The 14,961-nt window shown below is 57.6% G+C and overlaps 4 protein-coding genes across 4 annotated transcripts; 2 read left to right on the top strand and 2 right to left on the bottom strand.

Annotated features, from left to right (window-relative positions):
• Positions 1-760: 760 nt before the first annotated feature.
• P884DRAFT_192855 (uncharacterized protein) lies at positions 761-3,898 on the bottom strand (the record flags this gene model as incomplete). Its single annotated transcript, XM_069437710.1, has 2 exons — positions 761-1,401; positions 1,465-3,898. The coding sequence occupies 2 exons, from the start codon at positions 3,896-3,898 to the stop codon at positions 761-763; spliced, it is 3,075 nt and encodes a 1,024-aa protein (XP_069300359.1).
• A 1,465-nt stretch (positions 3,899-5,363) lies between these two features.
• Positions 5,364-7,979, top strand: P884DRAFT_236697 (uncharacterized protein). The gene is made up of 4 exons (XM_069440004.1): positions 5,364-5,516; positions 5,615-6,361; positions 6,434-7,381; positions 7,436-7,979. The coding sequence occupies exons 1-4, from the start codon at positions 5,474-5,476 to the stop codon at positions 7,693-7,695; spliced, it is 1,998 nt and encodes a 665-aa protein (XP_069300358.1). The 5' UTR covers positions 5,364-5,473; the 3' UTR covers positions 7,696-7,979.
• Positions 7,980-9,471: 1,492 nt separating this feature from the next.
• P884DRAFT_217109 (uncharacterized protein) lies at positions 9,472-11,826 on the top strand. The gene is made up of 3 exons (XM_069439334.1): positions 9,472-10,130; positions 10,299-10,748; positions 10,983-11,826. Exons 1-3 carry the CDS (start codon positions 9,536-9,538, stop codon positions 11,549-11,551), a joined length of 1,614 nt encoding a protein of 537 aa, XP_069300357.1. The 5' UTR covers positions 9,472-9,535; the 3' UTR covers positions 11,552-11,826.
• Positions 11,827-12,074: 248 nt separating this feature from the next.
• Positions 12,075-14,438, bottom strand: P884DRAFT_236693 (kinase-like domain-containing protein). Its single transcript, XM_069440003.1, has 2 exons — positions 14,129-14,438; positions 12,075-14,048 (listed from the first exon to the last, which is right to left on the bottom strand). Exons 1-2 carry the CDS (start codon positions 14,212-14,214, stop codon positions 12,341-12,343), a joined length of 1,794 nt encoding a protein of 597 aa, XP_069300356.1. The 5' UTR covers positions 14,215-14,438; the 3' UTR covers positions 12,075-12,340.
• Between the last annotated feature and the right edge of the window lie 523 nt (positions 14,439-14,961).

The following is a 14,961-nucleotide window of genomic DNA, read 5'->3' as shown; positions in this document are numbered from 1 at the left end:
GCCTCCCCTGAATTTCACGCTTCTGGTGTATTATTCTCCTTGTGTATACATACTAACCAAACCGCAACTTGGAAACAAAAGCAGCACCACAATGACAAATGGTCAATGACAATAATGATGACATGAGTTGCTATCTAAACCCGTTCTCAAAAGAAAGTTACCTAAGTATTCTTCCTCCACCTCAAAAGTCACATGCAACTCGCCCGACACTCTGGAGGAGTAAGATGAACTCATCGTAACTTTGTATTGATGAAATCTGGCACAGCAAATATAACCCTCACAGAACACCTTCGCCAATACCTATCTATGGCACCATGCCACCCAGGCATTGCCTGATCCCTGGTTTTCCCCCAACTAACCATCCATAGAAGTATCATTGAATCTGTGCCATGCCATGCCATCCTATGTCATGCCAACCGTTCCATGCCAACCGTTCCATGCCGCGCCGTGTAGCGCGAGAAGGTAAAGGCAGAAAGACTCAAAACAAAGACAAAAGTAAGTGAAACAATCCATCATCTTCAAGCCCAACCAGAGCTGCAACACGAAATCTCGCTCCCTGGCCAAGATCACCTCCTTTCTTTCCAGTTGCCATCAAGAGGGCACTGCACCCAAACCAAGCCCGCCAGCGGAGCTGACGTAGACCCAAGCGTTCTTCTGTGCTTATATGAACAGATCTGGCCAATCATTCACACGGACAACCCGTATAGAAACCAGCCGGGACGCCATAGGCCCGAGGCCTTAGCCGTGACATCCCATATCACTAACCCACCCGCCGATTCACCACGATCGTGACAAAGACTGCTAGCACAACTAGCCACAAGCCAGCAAACACCACGCCGACGACCAGTACATTTCGCCGCTGCCGGCGCGTCAAGGACCCTGTCTCGCCACGCGTATACCACGACAGCGCCGAGTCGAAGGTTCCCCTGTACACGAGGGGGGCGAAGAACGGGAAAGCGGACAAAACACACATGGCATAATAGCACACGCGTCGGCGCCGACGCGCCTCCCAGGAGAGATATGCCTCTTCATTGACGCTGTCGGTCGGGAAGAAGTAGTCATCAACGACAGTACCGCGGCATGGAAGGGGGTAGTGCCCGCTGCGTAAGCTGATGTTGGTGCCTGTATGGCCGCGGCTGGTTTCCGTGGCGGTAGCAATGCGGTGCAGATCAGCGGTCATGGTCCTCATTACGGTAGCGCTACGGCTTGTATTGCGCTGGTCGCGTGCAATGAGGCGGGGTCGGGTGCGGAAGACAGATTGCTGGCCACCTGGAAAGATGCTTTGTTGAGAGGTGCTGTCGGCCATTGGGTCGAAGGTTCGAGAGAGAGCGGAGCGCCTACATGAAAGCGGTGATCCGCTCCTGTAGGAGCTTACGCGGTTACAGCCGAGCGCGATGCGGTCTATCGGCGGTCAGCGTACCGAACAAACACAAAGACGGGGAGGGAAAACCGTGGCCTTCACACCTTGTGAATGAACAGGAGAGTCCTGATGAGTTACCCTAATACCTAGAATGCTGGCGGACGTAGGGCGGCGAGTGTGAGCGTGCATAGGCTCCGTGACTTGAGGGGTGGGTGGCGCAGTTTTCTGGTTTGCCTTCGACGAGACCATACTTGAGTTCTTGTGCGTCCTTCCTTTGCTGGTAACCGTGCGATCGTCATCATTCTGGCTCCTATTTGCCGCCCGGCTAGCCGCCTCTTGTAAGCTAATTAAGGGGAATGAAAACAAGGTCGGCGAATCAAAGGACCTGGGTGAGTGGGAAGAGTCGGTAGGTTGCTTGTCTTTTGCATGGGCGGTAGAGGGCTCCCCCGTAAGAGGGGAGGCCAGTGTACCTCTTTTGCTCTCCTGGGTCTGTCTTCCCTCTTTTCCGCGTCTTACCATAACAATCCCTCCAGCATTCTCGTTGACAGGAACCAGTGTTGATCCGCCTTCACAAGCGCTGCTAGCCATTGGGGCACTGTCTGTAACACTAGGTGGCTCTGAGTAGGTCGACGAGAGTGACTCCAGGGACTCAAACCTCGACTTAGGCCACTGCTCATTGGAGCGTCGTTGCAGCTGCTGCGCGCGCTTCCTGGCGCTGCGAGACCGGATTGAAGCGCTGAGCTTCTCAACCAGGGCGTTCCGGGACGGGTTCGCGCTGCTACCAGTGGTTGTGTCGGTGAACATGCGGCGAGAATTCTGAAGATAGCCATTGACTCGATGAATTCGTGGCTTTGGCAGGAAGACAGGGCGGCCAGGGCCGTTCAGGGCTCGAGAATGAGAAGTATTTCTCATGTTCTCGGAGGCCTGTTGCGGCAGGATTCGCTCCGTGGACGAGAAGGCGTCGAAGTGAGGCACATGAATGCTACTAGTATCCGAATAATCTGCAATGCTGCTGCCTGTGACTTTCACCAGATGGCTACCGCTCAAGCCGCTGGAGGAAGCAAGGGCACGGTTGCTGTCAAACTGACCGAGACTGGTGGCGACGGTTTCCCAGTCAGCACCATCGCTGATGAGTGTGTTGACATTCCTCCTGTCGTGCCCGCTTCCTGCTCCCTCGACATGATCCCTAACACCAGATGCCGCCTCGACTGGCGAGTTAGGCGGCGCTGTCGGAGGGCGAACAGAAATCTTGACCTCGTTTGACGCATCTCCGCTTTCCCAATCATAATCAACAATAGAGGTCTGGTAACATTGCAGTCGGTTGGCAAACGGATTTGCGATATGGCCAACGCGCGGTGTGTTATTCGGCCGTTGTGATGGTGTGTGGCGGGAGATGCCACTGATCGAAGCCGCGCTGTCAGCGCTCACGCAACGAAGCGCGGCACTCACTTCTCTCTCCCTCGAGGGTTGTAAAAAAATGGTGAAGGAATCACGGTCATACTTGAACGGATCCTCGTCGGAGTCAGAAGACAAGTCATCAGAGGTCTCTCCGTGACTTTCCTTGGCCTCCCCGTATCCCCGATCATGTAAGCTGCCGGTACAGGAGTAAGGAGGAATCCTGCCGTAAACAACAACATCCGAAGCGACAGGACTGGCTGTTGACTGGCTAATGGCTGAATAATTCCTGGCTGCCAGGTTTATGGAGGTCGAATCGACTATGCTGACCTCACCTGGGTTGCTGGACACTGCTATCCAGTCGTGAGGGTGGGAAACAGATTGAGGTGACAAGACAGGGCGACTGAAATTTTGGACGCCATCGAAAGGCTTCTGTGTAGAATAAGACTCGTTATCCGATGAATGCACCGGTTCGTGCAGAGACAGTCGAGGTTCCTTGGATGTTGCGCGGGAGAGACGTTCTTTGGGATTGTGCTGATGAGAGCTGTCCGAATGTGCACCACTGGCAGCCCGGGACTGGCAATTGCTAAGTATTTCCGACGGCTCAGTTCCAGGAGAGGGCTTGTGGTAATAACTGTAGATGTCCTCCATGGAATTACCAGCTTTTGAGACTGGTAAGCCAGCAGGATCTGCTTTGGCGCCCTGGTTCAGCCGATCTCCGGCAGAGTTGCTAGCGCTGGATGACTCGAGGCCAGATACGACCGGGGAGGGATCAGTTGGTGTCTTGGCCGAGTCGGCACCTGTTGAAGCAGAAGCTGAACAGGGCGTCAAATACCGCTGTCGTGACGGGGGGTCCGGTTTGCCAATCGCTAAGTCAGACGAGCTAGAGACATTGGCAAACGAAGTGGAAGAGGAAGAAGGCACCGGCTCGATATGTGCGGCAGGAGGCTGGTTTGCAGTAGACCTGGACACCAGTCTCGAAGTGATCGCTTGGTGTGCCTCTCCTAGGTTGGGAAACAACGGACCCTTCGGAGTGATAGACCGCGGAGACTTGAAATGAGACAGAGGTGCCCTCTGTGCATCCTCGGTCGGGTTCCAATACTGGGTATGAGTGTCCTCCTCCCCATCGCTCTTGCTGGACATGATCACGGTCCCGCCTGTGATTGTAGAACTCAGAATTAGCTATACTGACCCTCTCTGGCTTGTGAGTACTTGTGATCTAGATCCCTCCACTATCGCCTTTCTGTCAACGTTCTAGGTGACTGAAACTACTGCGCATACCTTAGTATATTAGGTGAGTATCTCACAAGACTCGGCGCTGTAACGTGAATTCAGACCGGTAACGGTAACAGTCCGACTTGTATATATGGTTATTCTTCCTTGATCGGATGATCTCGGCGTTCCAGAGCAGGGGCGATGATGTCGCAGTTGTTAGATCAGGTAATTGGCGCGAAAATCGGACGCGAAGGGAAGGAAGTATCGTTTTCGCGCTGTGTTGAAAACGATCGGTAACAAAACTGAGTGGGTAACTACTCTGTGCCCAGGAGAAGTCTGATAAAACCGCGATACCATCTACCACAGCTTGAATGGCGATGGTCAAAGAAAGGATCGTAGTAGGGAAAGTGTGGGAGGAGCGGCGTGGCAAGAAATAGAGGGCAGTAAGAAGGAGGGAAAGAACGAGAGCAGGACCAAGATGGAAAGAACGGGTTGGATACTTCGAAATAGAATCTTGTGATTTCTGTTCATTTCTGTGCTCACTTTCCTAGATGTCCCTTCCATCTGGAATATCAGAACGAGGCCTTAAGCCTATCATTGGCTGCCAACAGTAAGAAAGGTTACGATCTCTTGTCTAAATGCTCAGGATTTCTACTAATTCTCTCCTTGCTGCTGTGAAGCATGTCATATAGGGTCTGAAATTATAAGGAAATACACAAGTATACAGAGTGAAGGAAGAATTTTGGGAAATAGGTTGTAGGCAGCAAGGGAGTTAGATAACTAAGGTAGTTTTAGGAGATTAATAGAATCACTTGTACCACTTTGTTCACCTTTTAGTTCCCTACTAAACGGTATAGATCAAGCTAGTAAAGTATGTAAAGTCGTGATTGTATTTAACAAAGTAGCCGGGATAAACATTCGCCCCCTCTCAAGAGCTCATGTCTCTGCCCTCGGGACGCTCAACCACACGCCATCTTAGCATTCTGTATTAAGTTAACCCATACGTAAAAGGTCCATTGGACATAAACGCAAGAACATCTTCACGTTCAACGAACATTTTGCGTGCAGGAAAGAGGTGTCAGGCCCGGTTTCTCTCGTCTAAAGTTGTTGTCTAAAGTGGGAAAGAGCATCTGAAGTCAGAAGAGGCTTATCGATAAGATAACGCTGGCGCAACCCCCGCCCCCATGCCCCGCTATTTCCGCACGCAAAGACGGGACCGACGCCGGACTGTGGAACCCCATGTGGCCGTTCTCGCAACTGGGGTCCCTGGCGTCCTGTAATTCGGAGAGTCTAGATTGCAACGACCGAGCGGGCCGACCTTCCTTTTAAGTTCTTACCAGAAACCATCCAGGTATTTCCTGTCATCTTCCTTTGGTCCCGATACCCAGCTCAGAAACAAAAAGCTACATCCTTGCATTTCGGCATCAGCAGCTGCTGGCTCTTTTTCTTTTTTTTTTCTGTAAAGTTTCTGGGCACCTACGCAGAGCTTATACCACTTGAGCCATGGATCACCTCCCGGGTGAGGTGTTGCTCCTCATTCTATCATGTAAGCAGTGTCTTGCGCGCTCACTTTCCGCGGTTCGCCACCATCGCAGCAACCTCAAAGCAAGATAACGGCCAACGCTAACTGTGCACACGTCGCAGTCCTCGAACCCGCAGAGATCACCAACCTCCAGCTCGTCTCCCGCGGCTTCTATAACCTCGCCCGCGACAACAGCTTTTGGCGCGCCCGCTGCCTGGAAGAGTCGACCTTCCTCGAGACGCTTGACCGACGACGGCGCCTGTTCGGGCCGGCCAGCGACAGAGAGAGCCCGCCGCGATTCTTGTCCAGTAGCGGCTCCAACAGGAGCCCGGACGATGCCGACGACGGTGCCGGACCACGACCGCCCTACGCCAAGCCCACGACGACCTCGTCCGTCTGGAAGGGCGGCGAAACGCGCGAGCGCGAGCGCGTGCGCATCATGGCCAACTGGGACCCCTGCTTCCCGTCGGAGCGGGTGTCGTGGTACGACGAATACGTCCAGCGGCATGGACCCATCGCCATCAATTGGATGCAGTATGCCTACGAGGAGGGCCGGGACCCCTCTTCGCCCGCGTCGGTGGCCGACATGGTCGAGGCCCGCGGCGTCGCGCTGTACTACCCCGATGGGGAGGCCGGCGAGGCGGTGTTGGCGGTGTCGCCGCTAGACGACGGGAGCGTGGCTATGTGGGACGTGGGCGGGACGATGGGGAAGAGGGGAGCTCTCGTTGCGAGGAGCCGGCCGGGGATCCTGTTCGTCGACGGCCCCGAAGCGGACAATCGCAAGCGGTCCAAGAGGATCGATTCCGGGGTGACGGAGTGTGTGAGCGTGGACAGCCGACTTCATAGGGCATTTTTCGCCGTGCAGAGCCGTAAGTGGGGCCGTTATGCCCGGACATGTTGCGAGACAAATAGCTGACCGAAAAAAAAAAAAAAAAAACCAGATCTCATCGAGGTGGATCTGCGGCGGTTGTCGGTTGTTGGTTGCGAATCGTTCCCGTGGTCCATCACCGCGTTGTCCGCGGCAAGCCCGACGGTTCCTCTGACCGTCGGGACCAGCCTTGGCATCCACTTACACGACTACAGAGCGCGCAAGCCGCGGCGGAACGACCAGAACGAGATGCTGGACGATTTCGACAGAAGCGGGGCTAACGAGTTCTACGAGCGCAGCCTCCGACGCATCTTCGATGACGAGCCCCTGCCCCCTTACGCGCCGCTGTCGCAGCCGGGCCCGCTGAGCATCCTCCATCTCCAGCAGCCCGGCCAGGAGGCGGACATATCGGACGACATCTATGTGGCAGGTCGATTCTCCAACATCCTGCACTACGACCGGCGCAAATTCCCGTCCATCCGGGGCTCTATCCACTCGGGGGCCCGACTGTGCGCCATGACCTCCCTTCCTTACCCCTTCTCGACGCTCGACAGCGAGCTGCGACGCAAGGCCGCACTATCGCTCGAGCAGGTCGAAGCATCCAAGACGGCCGCTGGCGGACGGACGCTGATTGCCTGCGGCGAATACAACACCAAGGGATCGCTCGAGCTTTACGGGCTGACGCCGACGACGGCATCGACGCATAGTACGAGCGCGCCGGGCGGGCTGCAGAACTCGGCGTTCAAGAACCGGCAGACGTGCTCGCAGTCCAAACTCATGTCGGTCGTCAACCACGGAACGCGAATCGCCTTCTCGGACGGGTCCGGCTACATCAAGTGGTTCGAGCGCGACGGCTTCACCGAGGTGCGCCGCTGCCGCATCGGCCACAGCGAGCGGAACACGGAGGGTCCCTCCATCTTCTCGTCCATGCCAGGGTCCGACGACATTGCGCGGAAGCTGTTGCCCACGCGGCCGGCAGCAGCCGTGGCCGGCGGTGGTCACGAACCCGAGGGGGACGGCGGTGGCGGCGGCGGCGGCGGCGGCGGCGGCGGCGATAGCGACGACAACGGCCAAGGGCGGAGACACAGCAATGATTTACTCTTCTGGACGGGCGAAAAGCTGGGGCTGGTCACCTTCTCTGCGCGCCCAGGGTTCGCGCCCGAGGACTTCGAGGAGTCGAGAGAGAACGGGGACGGGCCCGAAGCCGAGGCGCTGGCAGCCGCCCAGAGCGAGTACCACGAGATGATGCGGCGGGCGCTCGAGAGGCAGGCGGACGACGTCCGGTTCGTGAGGAACCTGGGCCTCGACAGCGGACTTCATCCGACACCGTTGTAGCGCAGAAGGCGGGAGAGTGGTTTTGAGAGTGGAGACCAGCCGAGCTACCACACGTCCACACGGCATACACGTACGCAGTACGCACTACGGAACACACTAGAGGAATGGCCGCGAGGTGATCTGCGATAGTTCGCTTACACTGCGGATTACATTAGAGCAGAGCAGAGGCACGTGTAATCCGTACTGCCGCACTGCCGACATAGAGTGCATACCTACTTGGTAGTATGTACGAAAGCCGAGACTGCTTGGTTAGTGTTTGCCGGCGGCGTTGGATTGATTGGGACTCGAATATATATTATACCCCCCCCCCTCTCCCCTCTCCTTCCTCCTTGTCTTTTTTCTTCGTGTCTCTGCTCTCTTTTTGGCTGGTTTGGACATTTCCCGGGATTGCTGCTGAAGTGCACAATATCGTCAAAGCACCCACTAGCTTGCTCGCTCTCTCGGATGTCGACGGATGTCGTCGACAGGGCCAGCGGTGCCAGCCTCGGGGACAGCAAAGAGTGGTTGGCGTGACGCATGTTGTCCTGGTCTGTGGAACCACGGAGCAGGCCCGAGAAGTTGAGGCGGCCAATCTCCTGGGGACCGGGCAGCCCTGTAACCAATCGCCGTTGTGCTGGAACGCAAGGGTTTCCCACTTTTGTTGCCGCTCTCTTCCAACTCACTAACGCACCATCATTGACCTTTTTTGGGGGGCCTGCCGGAGCCTCGTTTTATGGTCGATTGGGAACACTGGCTCGACGATGTTGTGATCTTTGCGGGGCTGTCGGCTATTTTTGCCGCCCCCCGTATTTCCAATCTCATTTCAACGTCTTTCCCTTGCTCTTCATACATGGATGATGTTACAGACCCACGAACATGTTTGTGTCGGCTCTGCCGATCCTTGGTTCCTTTTTACGTTTACGTCCGGGCCCCTCATGCCTCTCGTCAGGTCGCCCACTCCGCCGTCAGTCAGGTTTTCGAATTGAACATACATACACACATACATCCTTACATGCCTACTTTGTGGTACGGTATGGTGTACATACATACACACTGCTACGGTCACCTATTGTGGCGCTCCTGTGGACAGCACACCGCCGACTTTGCTGGGAGCTGGACACGCTCTATTTTTCCCTGTCATGTTCCCGTCCTCTTGGCGCCGCCCTTCCGGGCTACACTACGAGGGACCCTCCCCCGACTCGCAGACCGCCAGTTCCGCCAGGGGATGGATCTGACAGCCTGGGCCCTCTCCATCATTCGCCCGGAGAGCTGCGCTGCCACATGGACCGTCAAGCGGCGTCCATGTATTCTCGTCTCCTTCGGCTTTGGCCCCCCCTGTGCCCTGATTGGGCTTGCGCAGCGGAAAGGGGCCACTCGCAGAACGGGTACGAATAACCAGTGGCCAACTCAGGGATCGCTTTTCCACCAGCACTGCCAGTGAGGCGGATTCGATTCACCTTGCCCTCCCCTGCTGCCGTTGCCGTTCAACAAGCTCTGGTTATGATACCTAGGCTGCTTGGCTGGCTTATTCCTACGTCTTCCGCAGCGATCAAAGTGCGATGCTGTAAATTCGAGCCTGTGCTCTTTTTCTCCTCGAGTTCTTGGTGTTAGCTCGCTGTTGGCCCCTCTTGCCGCCTTCCCGATATCTTGCCCTCACTTTTCTATCTTTTGTTGTGTCGTCGGGGTATTAGGTGATGGTCTTGCCACAGAGCGGTGCTGATCCCGGTCCTGTGACGCGAAGATAGACGCACATACAAGCACACACACACCCTCTATCCCTCTCCCATCCCTCTCTCTCTCTCTCTCTCTCTCTCTCTCTCTCTCTCTGCCGCTTTCAGTGCTCCACTCCCGAGCATGTCCGATGGCACTGCCGGTGACAGACAGGGACGGCCACCCGCCGTCCCGTCCCCGTCCCTCTCACGGTCCCTGCTACTATCCTCCCAAGCGGCGCAGTGTCGATATGACGGTCCACGATGACTATGGCCCCCACTCCCTGCACAAGAGGCCGAGATACGCCCATCACCCCCAGTTTGCCGACCCGGTAGCCTTCAAAGCCGTTGACGCAACACTCAGCTTCCCTCCCCTCTATCACCCTCACCCTCACCCTCACCCTCACCCTCACCCTCACCCTCACCCTCACTACACACATCACCCATACCCTTCCCCGTGCGCTCGCGTTCTCTCCCCACAAGCGGCAGGCACTGCCGTTGCCGCCCCGGCGCTGGAGCGGACTGCCTCGGGCCACTCCATCCGCCCGGACCCCACCGAGCGGTGCGCCTCGACCGAGCTCCTGGAGGACCACGAGGCCGCCCAGCGAGTGCGCGATCACTTGGCTGCCTTCCGCCGGCGCAACCCGGACTCCAAGCACGAGCGCATCCTTCGGAGCATCATCAGCCCGCGGCCGCTCCCACCACGGAGGCGGCATCACCACTATTCCCACTCCCACAGCTGCCACCGTGGCCGTGGGCAGGAAGAAGAAGAAGAAGAAGAAGAAGAAGAGGGATGGAGGGAAGGAGATGGGGGGGGAGGGAGAGGAGGAGGAGGAAGAGGAGGGGCCAACGGTTTCGAATGCTACTGCGAAGAAGAAGAAGAAGGAGAAGAGAAGGAAGAGGAAGAGGAAGCAGAGTACCCGCTCGACAACGACGCGCTCGAGTCCATCTTCTCGGCCGCCAACGAGATCTTCTTCAACGGCCGCCTCAGCCAGCGCGTCACCTGGGACTGGTCGCACGCCTCGAGCGCGCGCTACGACAGCCGCGTCATCGGCACCACCGCCCTCCGCCGCGCCGCCGCCCACCAGCGCGGCTTCGAGACCCTCATCGTCCTGTCCTCGCCCATCCTGCACGACCCCCGCTACAGCCGCCGCCTGCTCATCAGCACCTTCCTGCACGAGCTGATCCACTGCTACCTCTTCGTCTGCTGCGGCTTCCGCGCAAGGGGCTGCGGCGGCCACACGCAAGGCTTCCGCGACATCGCCGCCCTCATGGACGACTGGATCGGCGACGGCGCCCGCCTGTACCTGAGGAGGGTCGAGGCCGACCTCGACCTGTTCCGAATCGGCGGCCGAGCCCACCATCGTCATCGCCGCCGCCAGAACGGAAAGTCGGGGGGCGGAAACAGGGCGGAGGATGAAGAGCAGGGGCAGCAGCAGCAGCAGCAGCAGCAGCGGGAGAAGGAGAACGTGGAGGAGGAGAAGGAGGAGGAAGGCCAGGAGCGGGTTTATGACGGGGGACGGGAGGTTGGCGGCGTCGTTGTCGTCAAGGATCAGCGGGACAGGTGGGACAACTGGGACAACTGGGATGCCCAGACAGATGGGAGGTTCGGCTTGCCGGGCAATGTGTATCCTTGCTCGGGCATGCCGGCGGATCAGGAGGAATACGTCACTGCTGCTGCTGCTGCTGCTGCTGCGGTGCTCCCCGGCCCCGGCGTCCAGGAGGTTGCGTACTTCAGGGGCGGCGGCGGCGCCCTTGGTCCACCCGGCCATGCAGTTGCCTACGTTGCCCGGGGCACATCTCTCAGCCCCTCCAGGCCCGGAACCCCCGCCCGGGAGGCGGTATACCGGGGGCGCGTCAGTTCCCCGAGCTCCACCAGACCTGGCACCCCGACGAGAGAGACGCTGTTGCATCATAGCCGTGGCGGCTTCCCCAGTCCCGGGCCCGCTAGGACCCCCCCGTGGGAGACGGCGCACTACGCCGACGGCCCGGGTACCGTCACCGCGATGACGACGACGACGACCACCACCACCACCACCACCAGCAGTGCCAACACCGCTGTCTGGAGGAGACAGGCGCGCGGTGCCGGTCGGCACCTCTACGTCTACACGGCCGACGAGGCACCGGCATCCTACGTTTATGCGCATCCCACAGGCAGACGGCCCTGATGCCGTAAACAGAAACGCCGCCACAAGCCACCCCCGTTTCTTACCTCTCCTGTTCCCATGGGTGCGAAACCTGTCCATCTCTATTTTTCTTTTCTTTGTTTAAATCCCCCCCCCCCTTTTCGCCGGGGGATCGCATGGTCATGGAGGATTGCTGGCTGCATAGCAACGGCGCGCAAGGAAGTCTGGCATAGACGCATATTTTCTTTCTGTTTCATATGTTCCCCTGGCCATTTGTACACCTAGTCAGCAAGGTCTTGTGGACTGGCTTGTCACACACACCCATTGTAGACATATATATTCCGTATTTTCATAAATTTCCTTTTTCGTCCCTCGGTGGCCACGACATGGCTTTTTTTTTTTTTTTTTTTTTTTTTTTTTTTTTTTTTTTTTTTTTTTTTTTTTGGAAAAAAATGCCTGGTGTGCTTGGACCTCACTTACACCGGCTTTACTCCTCGATGATGCAATTCACTCTCAACTATGCCGGCTTGCGACAAAACGAGCCCATGAACCAAGATAAGAAACACTTGCACATTAGTTATTATTATCCTACCAAGCCGGCATCTTATAACAAGCCTAAAGAGCACAAACCCAACACAAGTCGTTTGCCTGCTCCATCACATCCGATACGCCCCGGCCGCGTTCCATAACCCAAACGTTCCATCAATCATCCCATACCCATCATCATGAAAACTGTTCATTCATCCATTCCTCCCAATTTTCACCACCCGCTCATCATTATCTTCATCATCACCACCACCACCACCACCACCGGCCAATAATCGTGGTTCTCTACGCTCGTTGCAGCCCGACTCTCGTCCCCCCCGCGTCGCCCCCGTCGCCGCTATACACGGCGTCTCGGCAGAGCAGGGCAACCTTCTTGAAGAAGCGCCTCCACTCGAGCGGATCGCCCTTGACCTTGACGAACCTCACCTCCAGCAGCTCCAGCTCCCCCCCTTCTTCTTCTTCTCCTTCTTCCCCCCCGTGGCGCGCCGACGACGAGACCAGCCGGAACCGATCGACCAGGACGTCGCCGTGCAGCCCCTGCCGCCTGCCGTCCAGGGTGCGCACCTTGAAGGTCGCCACGTGCTCGCCGTGCTGGTGCGGGTCCGTCGGCGCCGCCGAGCGGGACGGCGGCGGCAGAGGCACGTTGAGCTGGTGCAGCGCGTCGTGCAGCATCTGCACCAGCAGCGAGGGGGGCACGGCCGAGAAGAAGCGGGTGAGCGAGTACGACGGGACGATGTCGCGGAACTGGCGGGCGTGCTGCGTCAGGGACAGGGGCACGCCGGGCGTCTGCGAGAACTGGCTCATTGTCGGCTCGTCGGCCAGCGCCTCGAGGGCGGCGGCGGCGGCGGCGGAGCTTGGAGGGTTGTTATTGTTGCCTGCTAGTGCTGTCCTGAGGGAGGAGGAGCCCGTGGCGAGAGGCTGGGTGGAGGAGATGGCCCAGGTGCCGCCTAGGAGAGTGCGGGGCGCGGGCCGCTCCCAGTCGAAGAGCACGTCGTTGATCGGCGTTTCTGGCTGGGTGGCCGGGAGCTTGGAGGATGACCAGTCGTGGGCGGGGTGGGCGTCGATATCCATTGCCTCGGGCTGGGATTGGCGCTGGGATGGGGTTGGCTCGGCATTGAGATCGATGCGCAGGCCGGCGAGCATCCGCGTGGCGAGCGCAACCGGGTCCGAGATCTTGCCGTCGGACGTCAGGAGGGGGTTGCGCCGGGTGTACCACGGGTGCTGGCGGATCTGGGCAAACGAGAATCGCTTGCTCGCCTCGACGTTCATCATGCCCCGGAGCAGGGACAGGGCGTCGGCAGGCACCCTCCCCCAGAGCGCGTCGGTGCTGCGGCCGTTACTTCGCACGTACTCCTGGAACTCCCAGCTTCCCGAGGTCGGCTCGTCCCACGGCGTGTTGCCGACGAGGAGGACAAACAGGATGACGCCGCAGGACCAGATATCCACCAGGTCGGCCGAGTACTTGGGCCCGTCTCCCGACTTCCTGTCCTGCCTCGCGCACTGCAACACCTCGGGGGCAACGTAAGGCGGACTTCCGCACATGGTGCTGCTCTGCTTCCTGGCCCCTTTGTACTCGAACATGGTTGCCATGCCAAAGTCTGCGATCTTGAGATTGCCGCTCTCCGACAGGAGGATGTTCTCGGGCTTGAGGTCGCGATGGGCGACGCCCTTGGAGTGCATGAAGCTGACACCGCTGATCAGCTGCAGGAAGTAGAGGTGCGCAATATCCTCCTGTACTCCGACGTCTGCTTCGATCTTGTCAAACAAGTCGCCGCCCTCGGCAAACTCCATGGCGATCCATCTCCATACGGCGTCCTCGCCCGTGGCGAACCACTCGATGATGTTCGGGTGCTGGCCGATGTGTGAGTGCAGCGACACCTCCATCGCAATCTGCTTCGCAGAGATGCGGCCCTGCCTGATCGCATAGCCCTTGTGGATTAGCTTGACGGCAAAGACCGGCGACGGCGCATCAAGGGGTATGGCTTTCTTGATGCTGCGATCTGTTAGTGTGGGGCGCCCGGGCAAGGGGTGTTCCTGAGTGGTGTATAAGTGGGCGCCGGGGAGCAATCTCACGATGCATATGCGCCCCTCCCAATCGTCTTGGAGATAATTCTGAAGGGGAGGTCGCGTGGGAGAGGGTCTAGTTGCGAATGTTGCATCTATTGATTGTTCAGCTGATATTCTCTCGATCAAAGGTGGTGATGACTCTTGACGCTCCGAATTTAAAAGTCAACAATATAATGCGACCATGAAAACAAAACAATCGAAGCTGAGAGACTAATGATGCGATGCGTCACACTCGAAGACCAAGGAAAAAAGACGAGAAAAGAAAAAAAACAGTAAAGGGAATGGAAAAGGATTTACAAACAAACAGCCTCGCGTGAGCATCTGAGAGGGCACTCACCGTTGTGGCCATCTTGAACGCGTTCAGATCTCGAAGGCGCGTGTTGCTCGCGTAAAGTGACTCCAGATCAGGGGAAAGAAGTCGGGGCGCTCATGCACCTGAACGGTGGGGGCAATGTTTTGGGAGGCAGGCAGCAACGCGGCGGGCTCGTTGGGTCCCAAGCTGCAATGGGCCCGGGCCTGAACCTGGCCCTGGCGCCCGGACCAGGCCCCGCCTAGTGTAGTTAGGCGTCGCGGTTGCTAGAGGGGCTCCATTCGTCACCTAGGCGTTGGTGGGGAGCATTGCAGAAGTTATGTTAGGTCTTTCTGTCCAGTGTAAACATTCCTGCCCAAGAATCTGGAAGCGCCCGGGCCGCTGTCTTTTGAGTTGGTTGCCGCCTTCCCATCCTTAGCAAGAAACGCCAACCCCGAGCTCTAGCTCTTGCCAGCCATCTCAAGTTTTACTCTCTCTTAAAGAGACAGCAAGACGCCCGTCGTCTTTTCTTGTTACAGGTATGGGATAC

Source organism: Thermothelomyces heterothallicus, assembly GCF_042370625.1.
Source record: "Thermothelomyces heterothallicus CBS 202.75 unplaced genomic scaffold P884_scaffold_3, whole genome shotgun sequence".
Classification (NCBI taxonomy): Eukaryota; Fungi; Ascomycota; class Sordariomycetes; order Sordariales; family Chaetomiaceae; genus Thermothelomyces; species Thermothelomyces heterothallicus.
Note: the sequence above shows the minus strand (reverse complement) of the source record. Positions and strands in the feature narration are given on the sequence as shown.

Bases quoted from the DNA above. Each gene is read 5' to 3' on its own strand.
- P884DRAFT_236697 (XM_069440004.1), top strand. From the start codon at position 5,474: ATGGATCACCTCCCGGGTGAGGTGTTGCTCCTCATTCTATCAT. The intron at 6,362-6,433 runs GTAAGTGGGGCC...AAAAAAAACCAG, and splicing joins ATTTTTCGCCGTGCAGAGCC to ATCTCATCGAGGTGGATCTG. The intron at 7,382-7,435 runs GTGGCGGCGGCG...ACAACGGCCAAG, and splicing joins CGAACCCGAGGGGGACGGCG to GGCGGAGACACAGCAATGAT.
- P884DRAFT_217109 (XM_069439334.1), top strand. From the start codon at position 9,536: ATGGCACTGCCGGTGACAGACAGGGACGGCCACCCGCCGTCCCGTCCC. The intron at 10,131-10,298 runs GTGGCCGTGGGC...AAGAGGAAGCAG, and splicing joins CCACTCCCACAGCTGCCACC to AGTACCCGCTCGACAACGAC. The intron at 10,749-10,982 runs GTCATCGCCGCC...ATGCCCAGACAG, and splicing joins CGGCGGCCGAGCCCACCATC to ATGGGAGGTTCGGCTTGCCG.
- P884DRAFT_236693 (XM_069440003.1), bottom strand. From the start codon at position 14,214: ATGCAACATTCGCAACTAGACCCTCTCCCACGCGACCTCCCCTTCAGA. The intron at 14,049-14,128 runs GTGAGATTGCTC...AACAGATCGCAG, and splicing joins GGGAGGGGCGCATATGCATC to CATCAAGAAAGCCATACCCC.